Source organism: Orbicella faveolata, unplaced genomic scaffold, assembly GCF_042242905.1.
Source record: "Orbicella faveolata isolate gen_17 unplaced genomic scaffold, um_ofav_v1 contig_26, whole genome shotgun sequence".
Lineage (NCBI taxonomy): Eukaryota > Metazoa > Cnidaria > Anthozoa > Scleractinia > Merulinidae > Orbicella > Orbicella faveolata.
This window is the reverse complement of record NW_028301554.1, coordinates 9,957,407-9,974,950: the sequence shown is the minus strand read 5'-3', so window position 1 is coordinate 9,974,950 and position 17,544 is coordinate 9,957,407. Positions and strand designations below refer to the sequence as shown.

The window sequence follows — 17,544 nt, the reverse complement described above, 5'->3', positions numbered from 1 at the left end:
GAGGTAATGCGCATGACTAAAGTCATATTTGTGGTCAGTTGTTTTCAAGTGCCCTAATTGCATGGTTTCCCAAACTTATCAAAAGGAAGGGGAGGAAGTGAATAATAGCCTCTATACAGCGGTCAATCTCCTCTCGGATCAGCGGGCGGATATATGAAGGCCAGCCAGTTAATTCCTCCAGGGAACCCACTGAAACCAAATTCAACACACTATAGCATGTTATCTGTTTTTAATTACAAGACCTCAGCATTGCAATTCGAGCAAACTTTATCTTTATTTTAGTGTGGTTGCTTTGTCTGCTTTGCTTAGCTTCCAACTATCGACGTTCAAACTATTTACACTCAAGAAAGCTATTGTTACGACTTTTTCTGTCTAGACAGACTGAGTCATAAAGTCTTCCTCCAGGCACTGGAATCTTCTGAATCTTTAATCTCTGTGAAGTGTACTATACCAGATTTACATCTCCTTGTATTACGAACTTTACTATGCTATAAATTGGAATATTCTATGTGTATTATAATATTCTAGTTGTCTCAATCTGCCACTAGCTGGTGCCTAAGTCAAAATTGGTCACGTGATACATCTCTAATGGAAAATTGCCACGTGTGCATTGGATCAGTACAAATCACTGGGAATATTATCCACCGAGTTAGTCAATTAAATATGAACATATTGTTTTTTTTCAACGAACAGTTTGAGAATTCTAACGTCCGTTGATTTTAACTACATTGTTCAGTTAAACAGAATGCCCTTGCCCTTGCCTTCTCGCTACTTTACTTCTTATCATGTGTTTATAGTGTGGAGGTTTATCGTTTAATGGGGCAATCTTCTTAGTCGACAAAGTATACACACACTGGACTGATTTTTGTTCTGCGTTCTACTATGTCATCTTAGAGAAGACGCAAATTGTCGACCTCCAACATGTGATCGAATGTGGTTGTTTAAAGTCGTCGCCCCGTTGAAAAAACGCGAGCAGTAACCGCATTTGAATGGTTTGTTGCTCACATGAATGGCAGAATGCGTGCGCAATTGATTGACATTTGTGAAAGAAGCCGGGCAGTGGCCACACTGAAAAGGTTTCTGTTGAACCGTCGAGGTTTGAAGTAACGCTGGGTTTAGCGGACTTTGACTTGATGTCCATGATGAGCATTGCTCAGAAGTACTGTTAAAAACTGAGTTCATCGGGAGCGTTGCGTTTTCATTAAGGTCTCCACTTCGTAACGGAGACGTTTCATGTTCGCTTTGTTGTGGATCTCTCAGTGGATCACCGTTATTCTGATCCAGCGGACTGGTCCACTGCTTGGGAATGGAGGTGGTGTAAGACACAGGTTCCACTACTCCATGCTCCTGGTAAAAAAGTAGTTTCTCGTCACAAAGTTGATATGGAGGGGTACGTTTTTCATTTATGGGCGCGGACGTAACCGTAAAAGAACTGCTGCTGGGATTGGAAACAGGCGAAGGAGGAGGACTGGGAAAGAACGATGTTTGGCTTGCCTTACGTGGAGAGACAACTATCACTTCATCAGGCTTTGAACTGGCACCTGCCGAGAAAAAAACGGAACACAGCAATTAGCAAGTGATCATTCTGTCACAAACACTGATGGACAAATGGGCGACCACAGTTACTCCTCAACAAGGAATACTAGCCTTTCTGGTTAACCCGAGACATTTGTCAGGTTTCTCTAATATTTCCGATTGCTAGCCATTTTTACACCTGATGACGGAGAGGGGCAATGTGAGAGTATCTTTCATGATTACAGCATGACAATATATGGCCAGGATTGAAGGCTGGCTAGACATCCTGTGTTACATTTTAGCTGTGGATAAAAATATTGCCACAGCTCTATCAAGCTATCAGGAAGTATCTAGTCTGATAACAGATAACCTACCACTCGGTATCACAGCTCCCATGTCAAAAATAGCTGATGGAATGCCAAGGTATTGGGGATATTTTTCATCGTACCAAACCAGCATTTCCTGTCCAGGCAGGATGGCCTTGAAAGAGCGGTAGAATACTTTTCCAAGGTACTGGAAGGCAAACAAGTTTTGTTCAACTTTGTGGCGAGCACAGCGGATGAAACGCATCCAGCTTGAGACATTTTCGTTGCTTCCGTCAATGTATCCGGCCAATTTGCCTTCCTTGAAAATCTGGTGGTATAATAAAAAGATGCCTGCTTGGTTTCTGTCGCAAACCTCCAAATAATATTTGTTTGTACAACTGAAATCCTCATTGCGCGTTTTTGGTTTTACGCTTCTTGTGCTTTCTTATTGGTCAGAAAACGTGTCGTGTGTCCTAGCGAAAAGCACAAATTTTCTCCCTGAAAACTTTCTTTTTCGCCATAAATCAGTCCAATTGACCATTGTTAGCCTCTAAAGAGCAAAATTTGGCTGGATGAAGGAATTCATACATTTATGGTTAACAACGTACCTATGAGAAGCACAGTTAAAAGTCGTGAATTAATTATCTTATGCATGTTCCTTACATTTGGCGTCAGTTGCATGTTTTTGCTTCGAGTTTTGACTACCATTCGATGTGTGGTAAGATCAAAGCTGTCTGCGTACGACAAACTCATACGGCTGACGATGTACCACACTTACCTCCCACATGTATGTTGTATCTTTAACAGAAGACAGCTCCTCAGGCTTCACAAATGTTCCTTCGTAAGGCCCAATCCACGCGCCAACAGGAAACGCTCGCTTGGCGCAAATACCGAATCCCGTTCCAGGAATGCTGGATGCACACAATTCCACTTCCGGTGGAAGTGATCTGAGAGCGAGTGGTAACTGATTGGCGGTGTTTTCATGTTTATGGTTCGGACACTGAAAGTTCGTGTCTGTTAAACTTGCGTCACACCCTGACACGTAAACGAAAGGCAGTACAAAGATCAGTAACTGAAAAGTTTTCAGTTCGTTTTGTTGCAGTAAAAACTAAAACATCGTCACTTGAGGTTTCGAGATTTACTTTTGTTTTGTTAACTATTAACTGATAATTCTTCCTGTTCGTTCAAAATCATATAACGTAATTGTTGTGTTCATACTGGATCGGCCAGCAAGTGAAAGCACTGTAATCAGTTTGGATTGTAAATCAACCACCATATCTAAATTTGTGCAACTGACTTTTCGAGCGTTAGCCGGCCTTGGTGCGTGATACTAGTGTGCGTCGAAAACTAGGAGCTGTCAAACTATCTTTGCTGCAAGGCGATCAACTTTTGTGACGGTACTCACAGAAGCATTCGTTTCGTTGCGTTACCACTGACTGTTTGATGCTGACTGGCTGGATTTCACTATTGCTGAATAAGCATCTTTGTAGATCTTTAAAGGTGAAGTGCTCCTCAGTTGAGGTACATTGAGAGAGACTGGGACTATCAAGCGGTTTCTGAAACCGTGGTTTCTTTGCGGCAGGCTGAGAAACGTGATGATAAAAATGATCTGCAGCAAGGTTAAGTTTCTGCGGGAAAGATAACAGTATTTATTCACTTAGCTTCACTCAGAACATGCTATGATTTTGCCTTATTGACAAACCTACCGTTGGTACTGACATAGAGATATATTATAAAGAGATCTCCGGCTATAAAATCCTAAGTTAACTTGTTTATTGTTGATTGCATTGTTCCTTTACCAATCTTCGTTTAAATTCTGAATAATTTCCTTAGTGAACAATTTTAAGTCGATCTAGAATGTTGGCAGTCTTCATATCTCACATAGTTTGCGTGCATACGAGAAAAAGGAGACAAAAATTACAATAATAAAAAATGACATTTTTGACATGAAAATTAGATCAAGGTTTGCCTCCACCATGGAACGAATATCTTTAAGCAGTGATGTGTGACCCAGAAGTTCCCTCGAATATCACTACAGAGTGGTACAGACTGCAATACTCTGCACAATACCCGAATTTATCCTACCTGGAACATAAGCTAAGCTTTGATTGCAGAAAATTCATCTCTTGTTTCAGCAACGTAGATTCGCCCTAATTCGCCGGGAAATGTATTTGTCTATAATACTTGTAGCCCTGCATTTATCCTGACAGTTTATTTAACACTGCTAGCGGCTGGTATATCCTTACCTCGTATTCAAGTTCCATTATCTCTTGACTTAACTCTTCGATTGATCAAGGTGTCCCTTAAACACTCGATGAATATTTGTTGGCTTGTTTACAAGGTTGCGCACAAAGCAGAGAAATTGGCGCTCTGGTGTATTTAGTAAAACAGTAATATGTGTTTTGGTATTTAAAGATACAGTTAATAGTTTGGCGCCTTTTTCACACTAAATTAAAGGTTATTGTGTTTACGAAGAATTACCACAAATTATAGTATAATAGGGATTTAAAGACAATCGTTAAGGGAAGCCTTTTGTTGGTAATGTATGTCATGTGTTGGGCAAGATTCGCGCCATTTCTGAGTGAGATAATTAAAGTAATAATTTGCTCCGTATATTGAATATTGAATGAGGTTTAAGATAGATAGAGTTGGAAGAACGGTAATTTTTATTCAATCACAGTCAGTGAATGCTACAGTAACATTTTAGATCGATCAGGGAAATTGCCTTTTTCAACCGGTTTGGTAGATTCTAAGACGCCAGGTTGTTCTGAGCTCCCCGTGTTTCCGCGCCAAAGCTAGTAATCCGTGTGTTTGACACAATTATGCATTAGCATAACGATATCCTATAATTGTGTATGCTCTGAAATTTTATACTCTCGTTTCTTCTCTGTTTATGTATCTTCATTCTGGATCAACTATTGGCGATACGCTATCTTTTCATGATTTAACAATATCTGTTGCTTTGATTACTTACTGTTTAGAAATCTCCTGTTTATGTGCAGTTAATGACGCAGACTATTAAGATCTTTAACGAACACTAACATACCACTGCCTCTTAACAGAACGTTAACTTCTCTCAGATCAAACGTTATTTTAGGTTATAGTCCAAATCTTAGATGTTAGATGATGCCAAATACAGCTCAACTGGCACACCAGACAACATAAAATCCTGTTCCAACACGTGTTACACCACGCGCGAAGCCACGCACGCACGTGCATCACGCGTGATAGCTTTTACTCGACGAAAACTGTTAAGTCAAATTTCAAATAAATGTTAAATATGTGGCGTTTTTTCTTTGACATGCTAGTAGAAAAGAACTTTTTAAAAGGTCTTTTTAGGTTTCTGAAAGAAATGTTCAATTGTTTTGCTCACGTAAGTTCGAATTGCAATGAACTGGCTAATCTGCGTTGAATAGCGTTCTAAAATGAACCTACGTAATCTTTCTAAAGAAACCAAAAAGAACAATCAAAACACTCGAACCTTTTGTTTGCCGCAGCATATCACAACGCCCACTTTATTTTAATCAAAGAAAATAATTTTGAATTGTAAAACCAAGTCCTGAATTTTCGATTACCATATGTTGCTGTTCTTGGGATTAAATCAGATATAAACTTCGCTTTTCTCGAAGTAAAATTTTAAGAGCCTACTATTTCTTCCGAATAAAATTAACATCAGTTTTTAAAATGTAGGTTGTGTGTTTCATTAATGTTAATTGATTAACATTATGTTGGGTTTTGGCGGGAAACAAGCTCGCTTTCTTGTCACGCTTCAATAATAATGAACATAAATTTCTCATTTAAATACCAATATCTCAGACCTTTTGAAATAGCTGTCTTGTGGTTATTAATGAAATTTAAATTACTTTTTTACTTAAAGAAACCATAACCCTGCGGAGACCTTGATCCTAACTTCATGGGTTAAATAACAATGGTAAGAAATTTACCGCAGACATAGCTGACAAAGAGAAAAATACCTTAATCTTTTAATCTCTGAGAGACGGAGCTATAAAGAAAACATTGTTCATATTTGCATGATATGTAGACTATTTAAATGTCGCGGAAGATGAAAATTTAACTTCTCATTGTTTGTGGACCTTTAAAGTGCTGATTTCTGCGAATTACGATGAAACATTTTTAGTTGTCCCGTGCTATGCGTTTTGAGATGAATCGATATGGATGTATAGGGTACCTACACTGAGTTAGTTTGTTTAAAATACCTGCCCATAACAATTTTTTTCAAAGGCGTTTCAACAAGGATTATGTAAGAGACAAAGGACTCTTTCAAGAACTTGCAAATGCGAATAAAATATTGGCGCAAACATACAAAAGAAGCCTTTAAAAATAGAGAAGCGTGATAGATAGATTATCAATCGATCAAATCTGGCGGGAAAGCCCAACACAATCACTTGGATATTAGCCTTCTAATAACAATTAATGATATTGAGATACTGTTTTCTTAAGAGAACATGTTATTTCATCAGTTTCTTACTCCCCACCCTCTCCCCCCCATTCCCCGTCGTCACCCCAATTGCCTTTTAAAACACCCCTTGGAGAGGTAATGGTTTATATTGGTTCTAAGCTCTAATCCGGTTGAAATGACTTGAACTCCTGTTTAGGCAACTTAAATCAAGGTATTGGTATTGCACACGATAAATAATCGGTTGAAAAAATATCTTTCTTTATTGACAATATTTACAGATCATTTAGAAACTATTTTTCTATGTTATAGATAGCAGCAAGCGGCGAAATCCATTGTATTTACACTCTTTGTTGGTACTGCTATTAAATGTCTGCGCTACCATTCACCTACAAAACCCTTCTGGTCAACAGCTAATCGCACCGGCTGGATTTTGTGACAATTTTTGTTTTTCAATCTTTGTTGTTTTGGCTCTACAAAATGGTAGTTAAAACAATAGAGCTGAACAGCTAAAGCAACAAAAACATACACATGCATTTAACGCTTAACATACTCTTGCGAGTCAAACTTTATGAGTCATCATAGCGCCGTGTGAACTCTCTTTTTGCTACAAAATCGCGTCGCAATACAAGACTCATTCTGTTCCGAATTTTTTTTTTTATCAAGGAGTACGCCACTAATAATTTTCAGTGTTTCCCAATTTTCAATTGTTATCCCTCTGGTGTTTTGCTACTTAAGAACAATGTCATTTGCTTTTACTTCCATTTGATTTGTCTTACATACTAAAAATTGGCCAAAAAATTCCAACGTCACTCTTTTAAGTTGGCAGTGCTTGAGCCGTTACAGAATCCGTTCTAGTTGTGCCATTCACGTATTCACACGATTCCCGCGCATGCTTGGAGAGGTGCATGGCTTGTGAAAATGTCATACCACATTTCTCGCAGCTGAAGGGTTTCTGCCCCATATGTGTTCGAACGTGGTTGTTCAGCGTTGTTGCGCCAACAAATGTGCGTGAGCAGAACCCACACTTGAATGGCCGCTCAGTAGTATGGGAAACCACATGCGCACGCAGGTCTGAGGAGTTAGTAAATGTTTCACTGCACTGTCCACATTGGAAAGGCTTGGTCGGTTGACACGGACACACGTGCATTTGTAACGCCACTCGCTGAGTAAAGGTCTTGTGACACTGCTGGCATCGCCACGAGGTTAGTTCGCTGACTGGACTTGTGGGACTGGGTACCTTGTTGTTGCTAAGGTTACTGACGTCACTGTCCCTATCACCGGTCGCTGGTAACCCCTGATCACTTAGAGCATTGTCGGAAGATGCTCGCCTTTGGTGCAAGGAGTAGGTTGGAACAAGGGGTGGGAGTTTCTTAGTATCCGTTGATGAAGCTCTTGTGTCTGAAAAAGAAGTTTTGTTTTCAGTATAGTGCTACCCTAAGGATTACATATCCTCCACTCCGAAAATAATGATTTTCCCTTCAAAAAATCTTAGACACACACGGACCGTATTTGCAAGATCACCCTTACCCCAAATTCTTTCGATTCAAACGCGGCGCGCCCGCACTGAGCACTCGGGCGGGAAGACAAAGATGAACCAATAGACGTCATGTGATATGAGCGTCATTTTTACTCTACTGAGTTGGGTGGATCTGTCATTTGTGTTGCTGGTAGAGGAACAAAGGCAACAGGTCGATATTGTATGCGATAAATTAAATATTTACCATTCTGCCTATACTTTCATTTCTCCCCTTAACTCTGAGCACCTGGTAGATAGCCTCGGTCAGGGAGTGTATGAGAGCTACCGTGTTTTACGCCTGGGGTCTTTCAAATTCAGATCAGCAAAGAAAGAAGAAAATGGTAGTTAACAGAGGCCAAGAAGCCAGTAACAAGAACGAGCTCGATAATGAACTGCTCTCATGTCGGCTGTAGTCATGTTACAAAGTTGCTGAGAAAAGGCGGGTTCAGTGTTTGTGTTCACGACAAACCAGGCAGAAACGTGGGTTTCTTTGTTAATAAAAATCTATTTATTTTTCGATCTTGTTATCTATTTACTTATTCCGTTACCTTGACCACTCCAAAGAGGACTTCTACTCGTAGTGAACTGGGAGCTAGTAACAGTTCTGGTGTATCGAGTTGTATCCTGAGGGTTGACTTGTGTCAAAACTGGATTTAAAGATTGACTAGACTTTTGTACGGTTGTGTCGCCTTGTTTTCTGTCATGTGTACCTGAGAATTTAATTTGATTTAAAACCTGAGAAGTTAACTACAAAATGACTGACAGACTGAACGACTGACTTGTTGGTTTTGCCTGACTGTCTTTTCAACGGACGGACCGACCGTCACTCGGTATGACTAACAAACTAACTGACTGTCTAGACGACGTTCTGATTGACCGACAGACGGATCTAGTGACCGACACTGGTTAACGAACTAATTTACTAACTGACGGATCGACTGACCGAATGACCCTCTATCTGATCTGCTGACTAAATGACTGACTGATTTTCTGTTCACTGACTGACTGTATGGCTGACGGACTGGTTGGCGTACCTACTGACTGAGTGATTGACTGACGGACTGACTGAATAACTGAATGACTGATTGATTGACCTGAGGGACTGACGGACTGACGGACTGGCAGATTGGCCGACTTCCTGACTGCCTGACTGCGACTGCCTGACTAACTGAATAACTGAGTGACGGATTGGGTGATTGACTGGCTGACTGACTTTCTGACTGACTGATGGACTGATTGATTGACTGTCTGACTGATTTGCTGGCTGACTTGTTGGCTGACTGACTTTCTCTCTGACTGACGACCGGACTGATTGACTGACGGACGGACGGACGGACCGACTGCCTGCCTGACTGATTGACTGACTGAATAACTGAATGACGGATTGGATGATTGACTGGCTGACTGACTGACTGACTGACTGACTGATTGATTGACTGGCTGACTGACTGACTGACTGACTGATTTGCTGGCTGACTTGCTGGCTGACTGACTGTTTGACTGGCTACCTGACTGACGGACTGACTGCTGACTGACTGACGGACGGGCTGAGTAACTGCATGACTGATTGATTGACTGGATCGGCTGACGGACTGATGGACTGGCTGACTGGCTGACTGCCTGACTGAATGAATAACTGAATGATGGATTGGGTGATTGACTGGCTGACTGACTGATTTGCTGGCTGACTTGCTGGCTGACTGGCTGACTGGCTGACTGTCTGGCTGACTGGCCAACTGGCCAACTGGTTGAATGACTGGCTGACTGGGGACTGACTGGTGGACTGACAGACTGACTGGCTGACTGGCTGACTGACTAATAACGGTCCGACCGATTATGCGAGATTATTAAGAGGAAAAAACCATAAGTCATAAATATACAGACTGACCTGCAGTAGATGTACTGGCTATAGGTTCGGCTTGTATTCCGAGAGGAATGCCCATGTACATTGGGTACTTCTCGTCATACCATACAAGCAGCTCCGTGCCCGTGGGGATATCTTTGAATGTTCGGTAGTAAATATTCCCGTTATACTGAAATGCAAAGAGGTTCTGCTCGCCTTTGTGCCTTGCACAGCGGATGAAACGCATCCAACTGGAACTGTTCTCGTCACTTCCGTCAATGTAATGAGACAAGATAGTACCTTCATAGATCTGTCCAAAAGAATGAGGTTCTGTTAAAAATCTTCAACTTGTCAGTGGGGGAGGAGGGGGGGGGGGAGCATATTAAATGATGGCGACACCTCGTCCCAGAAAATTATCTGCACCCAGAGTTTTTGTGACCAAAGTTGCTAAGTAAGCTGATGCATCGGCGTCGACAAAACCTGGATAGGACCAGACCGGATCACGGATCGGATCACGGACCAGATCACGGATCGGATCACCGACCGGATCACGGACCGGATCACGGATCGGATCACGGATCGGATCACAAAAAAAACAAAGTTTAAAAAAAAAATCCAAAAAAAATCAAATCGTTTATAAGATAATAATAAATAAAAAATAAAAGTGGAAAACTAAAATGTGTTAAATGAAAATAAGAATCCCGAATTTGACGCAATGACATGTTAATTACAGAGAACGACAAGACGTCATTTAAAAAGTCACATAAGCGCCTAATTTACGACGAGTTTAAATTGTAATGAACAGGCAGATGTAGTTATATTTGAACGTTAGTTGGCTCGAAGCTTGCGTGGACCTCCCATTCTCGCTTTTGAAATTGTTGTTAGTATCAGTAGCTAATTCTCGGCTACATTTTCGTGTCAGATGTGAGCGTTACAGTTGGCATTACAGTTAATGAGAGAACTCACGTACGAAAGCTTAAGGACATGACTTGCTTTAAAGGAGCTACGTCACGATTTGCGCATCTCGAAAAAAATTAGCCTAGTTTTTCAAGTTTGTCATTTGCAGTCCTCGTTAATCTTTGCCGTCCTTAACGATCCTCATTCCGTTTTGATTTGTTCTTGCCTCTTAAGTGTTTTCTATCCTAGAACACGATCATTTTCAGGTTTTATCCTATTTAAAGGCAATTCTTTACGACCCTAAAAATGACTCTAAAAATCGTGACGTAACTCCTAAAATGTTGTTTATTCTCGGGTTGTGTTATCGTTCACACTATCGATGTTATTCTTATAATCTTTTTGTAAAACAGCTATATTTCCTTGAAATACAAATGGTTTGTTTCGTTTTATTTCAAAGCGAAATATCGTATTCCAAACTCACATCTTGTAAAAGTATAGATTTGTCTCAAAAACGGAAACTGTTTGAAATCATCAGGTGTTTAATTCTTTTTAGTGTTTTTAGCTTTTGTGTTTCGATTCATACGTTCGGTCTATTATTACCATGCTGACTAGTTTTATGGCAGTTTACCTTTGATGCAAGTGAATATACAAAATATCATTTATCTGAACTGCGGAGAAAGATATGAAGACATGATTGATCATCGCAATCAAAACCCAACAGCCTGAAAAAAATTCATCTGTGACCAGCTCCCAGTTGGCTTGATATTATAAAAGAATAAAGGAATATCACAGCTGAATTAAATAAAACGTTCTGCTCACAGTAGTCACTCTAGTAATTTGCTCAACAAAATTTTGAATTTTGAATTTTTTCCTTGATCCAATCCGTGATCCGATCCGTGATCCGATCCGTGATCCGATCAGTGATCCGGTCCGTGATCCGATCCGTGATCCGGTCCGATCCCGGTTTTGTCAACGCCGATCAGCGGCATCTTATTACTTTATGCTGGTGTGACGTCATGCCTGTGCGTTAGCAGTAACGGTTAGTAATCGTGCTGGGCTTTTGATTGGTTAATGAGGATCAGGAGCTATTTAAGTGCTTCAATGAGGATTGGCCAAAGCAACACTTGTTCTCCTAGTTGCTATATAAATGTCTCTTTTTGAGAATAAGGTAGGGTTGAGGGCATAGTGGAATGAATTGTAAATTTCAGCCTCAACTAAATGGATGCGTTTGAGTGAAGGTAAAAAAAATAGAGCAAATACAGTTTTAGGATGAAACTCATCTTAGTAAGACTGGAACAATGTAAAAATGTTGCACTGCTGGTGGTGTAGAGCCATTTGAATTTAAAGTAATGCATAAGATAAGATATAGCATAAGATATTTAGGACCCTATCTCTGGGGAAAAGTAGACAAAGACCATCGCAACAAAACAAGCCTTCGTGAATTTAAAAAAGCAGTTCGGGCCATTAACCTAACAGATGTGTTGGACGGAAGATGCAGCTGCTATGCTTGCTCAACATAATAATAATACAACCAATTTAAGTAATCTTGAACTTATTTTTCAACTAATTAGACCTATAAAACATATTTTTAATTATTAACCACCTATATATTTTATATAATATTAGTATTTTATATTTTATATTTGTATTTGTTTTAGTGTCCCCAATTAGTTATCTTTAGCTAAATACTCCGACACTCAAATAAAGTTTATGTATGTATGTATGTATGTATGTATGTATGTATGTATGTATGTATGTATGTATGTATGTATGTATGTATGTATGTATGTATGTATGTATGTATGTATGTATGTATGTATGTATGTACGCTTGAAACCAAGGCACAGTGGTTGCCCAATCATAATTTTTATGAGATAACTGACTGAAAAAACGTTGCAAGAGTAATCAAACTTCAAAACTATGAAGGAATTTCAGTCGACACAATGCGTAGTTCAAGAAAGAATAATATGGAAGTGCAATTGAAAGCTGTAAACAAAGAATAGTCAGGGCTATAAATGAATATATTTTTTCATCTTTCAGATCGAGAAAGAACCAACCACAGTAAAAACTATCCACTTAAAAACACAGCGTTTAAGACTTGTATCTCACCTCCCACATGTGCGACGTGTCCATGTGTTGTGTGACGTCACAAGGACGAATTCGTCTGCCTTCAAAGGGGCCAATCCATGTACCTGTAGGGATGGGTTGGTTAGTGTATACACCGTGCCCCTCCCCTGCTGAGTTAGAGACGCCTAGCTTACATTCTGGTGGCAGTGACTTGACAGCGTAGCTGAGCCGTCCGCCTGTCAGCGATTGAGTGGGTTGCTCGTGCATGTGACACGCTCCATATGGTATTGTTTGACAAAGTTTACAAGCTGGAAGGAAAATGTAATTTAGTTAAAAACCTTGAAATGAACACGTAAATTTGAAATTTGCAATTCCTTGGATCGTTACAACTACATAAGTTCATGGATAAACAATAAGACAAGAGTTAATTCATTTACTATAACCAAACTATGAAACTATGAGAGGATTCATAGCCACTTTATATTTTTGAGAATTTACGTAGGTTCTGGACCTCTCTACTGATTTTTTTTATCTTTGCAAAACGTATTTAACCATGCTTGTTACAATTCGATATTATGACATAGCACGCGCGCTGGTCCTACCTAATTCCTGTTGCGCCATCATGGTAACGTGACATGTACAGTTTCATTTTAGCTGCAAAGTTTCTGACAAGTTTAGCTGCGACTTCCTTTTGTTAATTAAAGTTTCGGCAATGTGAACATCATTCTTAACAATTCAAACCGTACTTCGGGCCTTTGACTTTTACCAATTACCAAGCTAAGATGCGTACTGAAACTTGAGTATTTTGACTTTGCTTGCCTATATTTTTATTAATTCGAAAAAGCGAATTTCTCATTGGCAATTTTAGAAACCAGATGAAGTGTTCTCGCTCTACTGATTGTGGCGTGTTTTTAACCAGCCAATGGGATACGTCCTTCTGCGTGCATTGTGAGAACCTTGTGGTCAACCACAAATTAAACCTGTATTAAGGACGGTGCATACTTTTGTTAGTGCGCACACGTTCTGCGCATCACGCAATGCATGGTTTACACTCCAAGCGCGCGCTAGGCTTGGGATTGACGTAATCAACTACGCTACCAGGTGCGCGACTAAAATGAAAGCAAAATTTTTCTACTGTGACCAAATCAAGTTCAATGAACCCGTACTAAAACCAGGAATACCAGAATAGCAGCGTATCGCTAACCACCAACTGTTAACGGCTTCCAGCTGAAAAACTAGCTGTTATCTGTCGAAAATTATTCTGAAATCCAAATGTAAACTTGTACCTGCCGATGGCGTAGTGCGCGCGCAAAACAAGTGCTAGAGACGCAAATGTTTTACTTACTAGGGAGGTAACAGGAAAAATGTAACGGGCAACGTAAAAGTTTTCAAAAAAGATGAATAACTTTAAAAAACGCATGGTTACCCCTGCATTTTAAGTTATGACATGGAAGTGGCAAGCCCGTTCAACACGTGATTAGTGTCTGGTTGTGAGGAAAAGTTATTGAGACTGTATTTGAGCAGAACCAGAGGAAGGCTGTCAGAGACGTTAAAAGCGCTGTTGCAACGATTTTGCCATTAAAAACATGCCAAAAATGCTTTTTATGTAACCTTTTACCATGCAGTTTTAAGATCTTATAATGTGCCGGTCTGCTTTTCTGTGTGTAAAAGCGAATTCTAAGGAAATCTGTGAAGAAATATCCTTTACTTCTCTTTTCAGAAAAGTGCTGTTGTCAGCATTTTTGTGAAGATTCAAGGCTAATTATTTCTTTGTGGATTCCAATAGCCCTTGCAAAGATCTACTTTTTGCACTTGGTCCTAATTTGGCGCCAAAACCTTTGTATTTAGTGGGCACCGTCCTTAACGCCCAAGTTGTTGTCGCTATGTTGTAAAAGAATTGGTTCATGCTTTTAGCTGTGCGTATATCGAGTTATGGATGCACTTGGGAAGTTTATAGAACACTCAAGAAGCTCTCCAAACTTCCCGCTTGCATCCATAACTCGACATACACATTTAAAAAAAGAATTGGGGTCACCGAGCTCATTTTTGAATTATAAGTACTTTAAGTTAGAATAAAGGGTTTTTCTAACTGGCTGTACTGTTGCTTTGTTGCTATAAAAGGATGACCACAACCTGTTTAACAATGATTGAGCATTAAACTTGATTGATACCATTACTGCAGGATCGTATGACAAAGAGTGATGGTATTGATCCATCAAAGTATGTGATGAAAAAGCTGAAACTATTATCACCTCCTTTTAAAAGTAATTTGCGTAAGAATAGAATCAAACCCACCTACACGTGCCAGTTTTTAGGGAGGTAGACTGAGGTCTGGACTTTTACTAGACGTTTGACTTACAGTAATCTGACAAAATCTGACAGCAATTTGGCTACTAAAGACCATAGTGACCAGTAAAGACTTTCAGAGGTGCAGTTAGAGTTCGATTGTGCAAAAATTGACTATACAATAAGCTTTTTATTTCGCTCGCTGTGATGTTCCTTTCGCCTTGAAAAATGGTTTTTAACGAATCATATTTACAAAGTTGAAACATCCCGTCCAGGCCAGGCACTCTTGCGATACATTTATTTATTAAAAATAATGAAGTTTGTTATGATATTTTATTGGACGCAATGTAAATCTCCACAATGTTTATAGTCAAAATAACAAAAGCTAAAACTGAACTAGAATTTTCATAAGTAAAAAAGTAGAACGACATTTGTTTTTTAATGGTGGGAAAGTGGTTCGTTTTAGCCAGTTGAGAACGACTCCTCTATCACACCCACTGAACCCTGAAATTCATTTCCGATTAAAATGTTTCTAAATTTTGTATGAAATGTATATTGAACGGTAAAATATTTTAGTGTAACCTTTTCATTTGAGTTGAGTCAGTGTTCACTGAAACACATCGTTTTAACAAGCTGTTCCACGGAACTAGACTTGTGCAAAGGTCAGGTGAATGACGCGAATGCCTCGTCTGGAAGCATCTTGAAAATGATGAACATTAATTTAAGTGAGTGTTGACAAGATATTGGTGTGGTTTGGATTGATTTGTGTATAGTATGAGCTCTTTATTTGATGACAATCAAATTGGCTCTTGATCAATGCGTGTTAAGTACAGTGGCTTAGTCGGTAAGTTATTAGTAGCTAATATAGCTTTCCTTGTAGTTGCAGTCCAACGTCCCTGACTAGCCATCTCTCGTAATCGATAGCACGTGAAAAATTCCCAAATTTCTCTTACGCATCCAAATACACTCCCACAATCAATCACACTCACTGAACAAAACCATGATCACCTACGATTTGTATGCAAATTTTACCATTTCCGCTGTTTAATACTTTCCGGCTACCCCAAACTGTCCTGTGCGATTTGACACGAAAGAACAACCGGCTTAAGCTTTAAGTTATTTAATGTCAGTGCTAGACCAAATCTAATAACAATTTACGTAGTGCAAGAAGCTTCTCGATGTGTGGCTAGTTAACCCTGTTTTCATCGTGGGCTGCATTTTCTTACGATAGTGCTTTTATCAATGAATTTTAAACGGCAGTAATATATTATTGCGAATAAGCATCGACTCTTTTCGTGAAATAGAAAGTAACACTATTAATGAACGCGCAAGTTCTTACAACACGCGAGTATCCGCGTAGTTGCGCGTGACTGGACTTGGTTTTTGATCAGCACGACACGAACCAGTTTTAAGCCTTAATTCTAAACTTACCTGAATTAACTCTGTCCGCTGTTCTGAGTTGCGCTGTAGTGAAAGTACCACCTTCGTCCATACTGACCTGCCGTGCTGTGTTTGTGCCATAAAGTACCGTGAACACGTCAGAGGGACTGAAATATCTTGTGTTTGCATGTGAAGGCCCGGGCTCTAAGCTGGATGGCATAGCAAGCTGATTTAACTAAAGAAACAAGTTCTGGTATTAGCACAAACTAATTCCATGCTTGCACAAATCAAATTTCGTTTTTAACTCTACAACTGCAACAGTTATTTCATGTGAATTAGAGTGCAATGACCTAGAGTGTAGTTACACAGGACATACTTTATTACAAATAATAACATAGAGTCAGCTAATACATTTGTGTCTTGCTGTATGTTGGCATGTCATAGGGGCGAAACAATTATCCGTGCATCTCAGAATCGTGAAGCAGAATTTGGTGATTTGTGAATTACACTTGATGTAGCCATATGTTCTCCCTTTTTGAATCAATTCATTCTTTGCCCCCTCTGAAATCATGATGAAGCAGCCATGGTCTACTCAATGCGGAAAATTATGTATTCTCCCTGATTTCTATTCTTCATCAAAGTGCTTACCAAATTTAACTCCAACCTTCGTTTAGCCTCTTCGCTAAACAAAGACATTTCCACAGCATCCGTTGTGTTTGCCTGATGTTCCTGCGAAGCTTAGTATCCTTCTTCTACTTCTTAATGTGCCGATGGACTGAACAAACAAATTTGAATACGGTTGAAGGTTCCAAAACTGTATTCTTTTCAGACTGACCTGTCATTTATCCACGCTTGGGTTGGAAATAAGCAGTTTGCAATAACATGATTGGTTCATTTTACCCTGTGCTCGTGTGGCCCTTTTTATTGTCATTATAAAGGTAGTTGAATATGAAATTTGAAATCTTAAGCTTCCAAAGTTGATGAATTATAGAAGGATCCCACTGCATATCTGCGATAGTAATTTTTGCAATATTTGTAGTGTTATGTGCCTTTCGTTTGCATATTTGTGAAGTCTTTTCTTTGCCGTATGGCCTTTAAACCCAACCATTTTGCATACGTAACATTGATTGGCGTATTGTTCAAGAATTTCTAAAGCCATTCAAGCATGTAAAGTGTTTTTTACCAAATAAAACGGATGATCATCATTAACTTTCTTTCTATCAAGAATGAAACTAAAATTCAATTTAAGTGAAAGGAAGATGTTTCTGGGACGGATGTTTTTATGCTGAAAGAGTATTTAGTGATTAGCGGAGGA

At 39.5% G+C, this 17,544-nt stretch overlaps 2 protein-coding genes across 2 annotated transcripts; both read right to left on the bottom strand.

Moving 5' to 3' along the window:
• Positions 1-214: 214 nt before the first annotated feature.
• On the bottom strand, positions 215-4,219 carry LOC110053276 (uncharacterized). The gene is made up of 5 exons (XM_020759489.2): positions 4,067-4,219; positions 3,226-3,448; positions 2,599-2,855; positions 1,890-2,148; positions 215-1,541 (listed from the first exon to the last, which is right to left on the bottom strand). The coding sequence occupies exons 1-5, from the start codon at positions 4,082-4,084 to the stop codon at positions 886-888; spliced, it is 1,413 nt and encodes a 470-aa protein (XP_020615148.2). The 5' UTR covers positions 4,085-4,219; the 3' UTR covers positions 215-885.
• A 2,258-nt stretch (positions 4,220-6,477) lies between these two features.
• On the bottom strand, positions 6,478-17,097 carry LOC110053326 (putative histone-lysine N-methyltransferase PRDM6). Its single transcript, XM_020759547.2, has 6 exons — positions 16,878-17,097; positions 16,281-16,464; positions 12,606-12,871; positions 9,645-9,909; positions 8,305-8,466; positions 6,478-7,638 (listed from the first exon to the last, which is right to left on the bottom strand). The coding sequence occupies exons 1-6, from the start codon at positions 16,923-16,925 to the stop codon at positions 7,055-7,057; spliced, it is 1,509 nt and encodes a 502-aa protein (XP_020615206.2). The 5' UTR covers positions 16,926-17,097; the 3' UTR covers positions 6,478-7,054.
• Between the last annotated feature and the right edge of the window lie 447 nt (positions 17,098-17,544).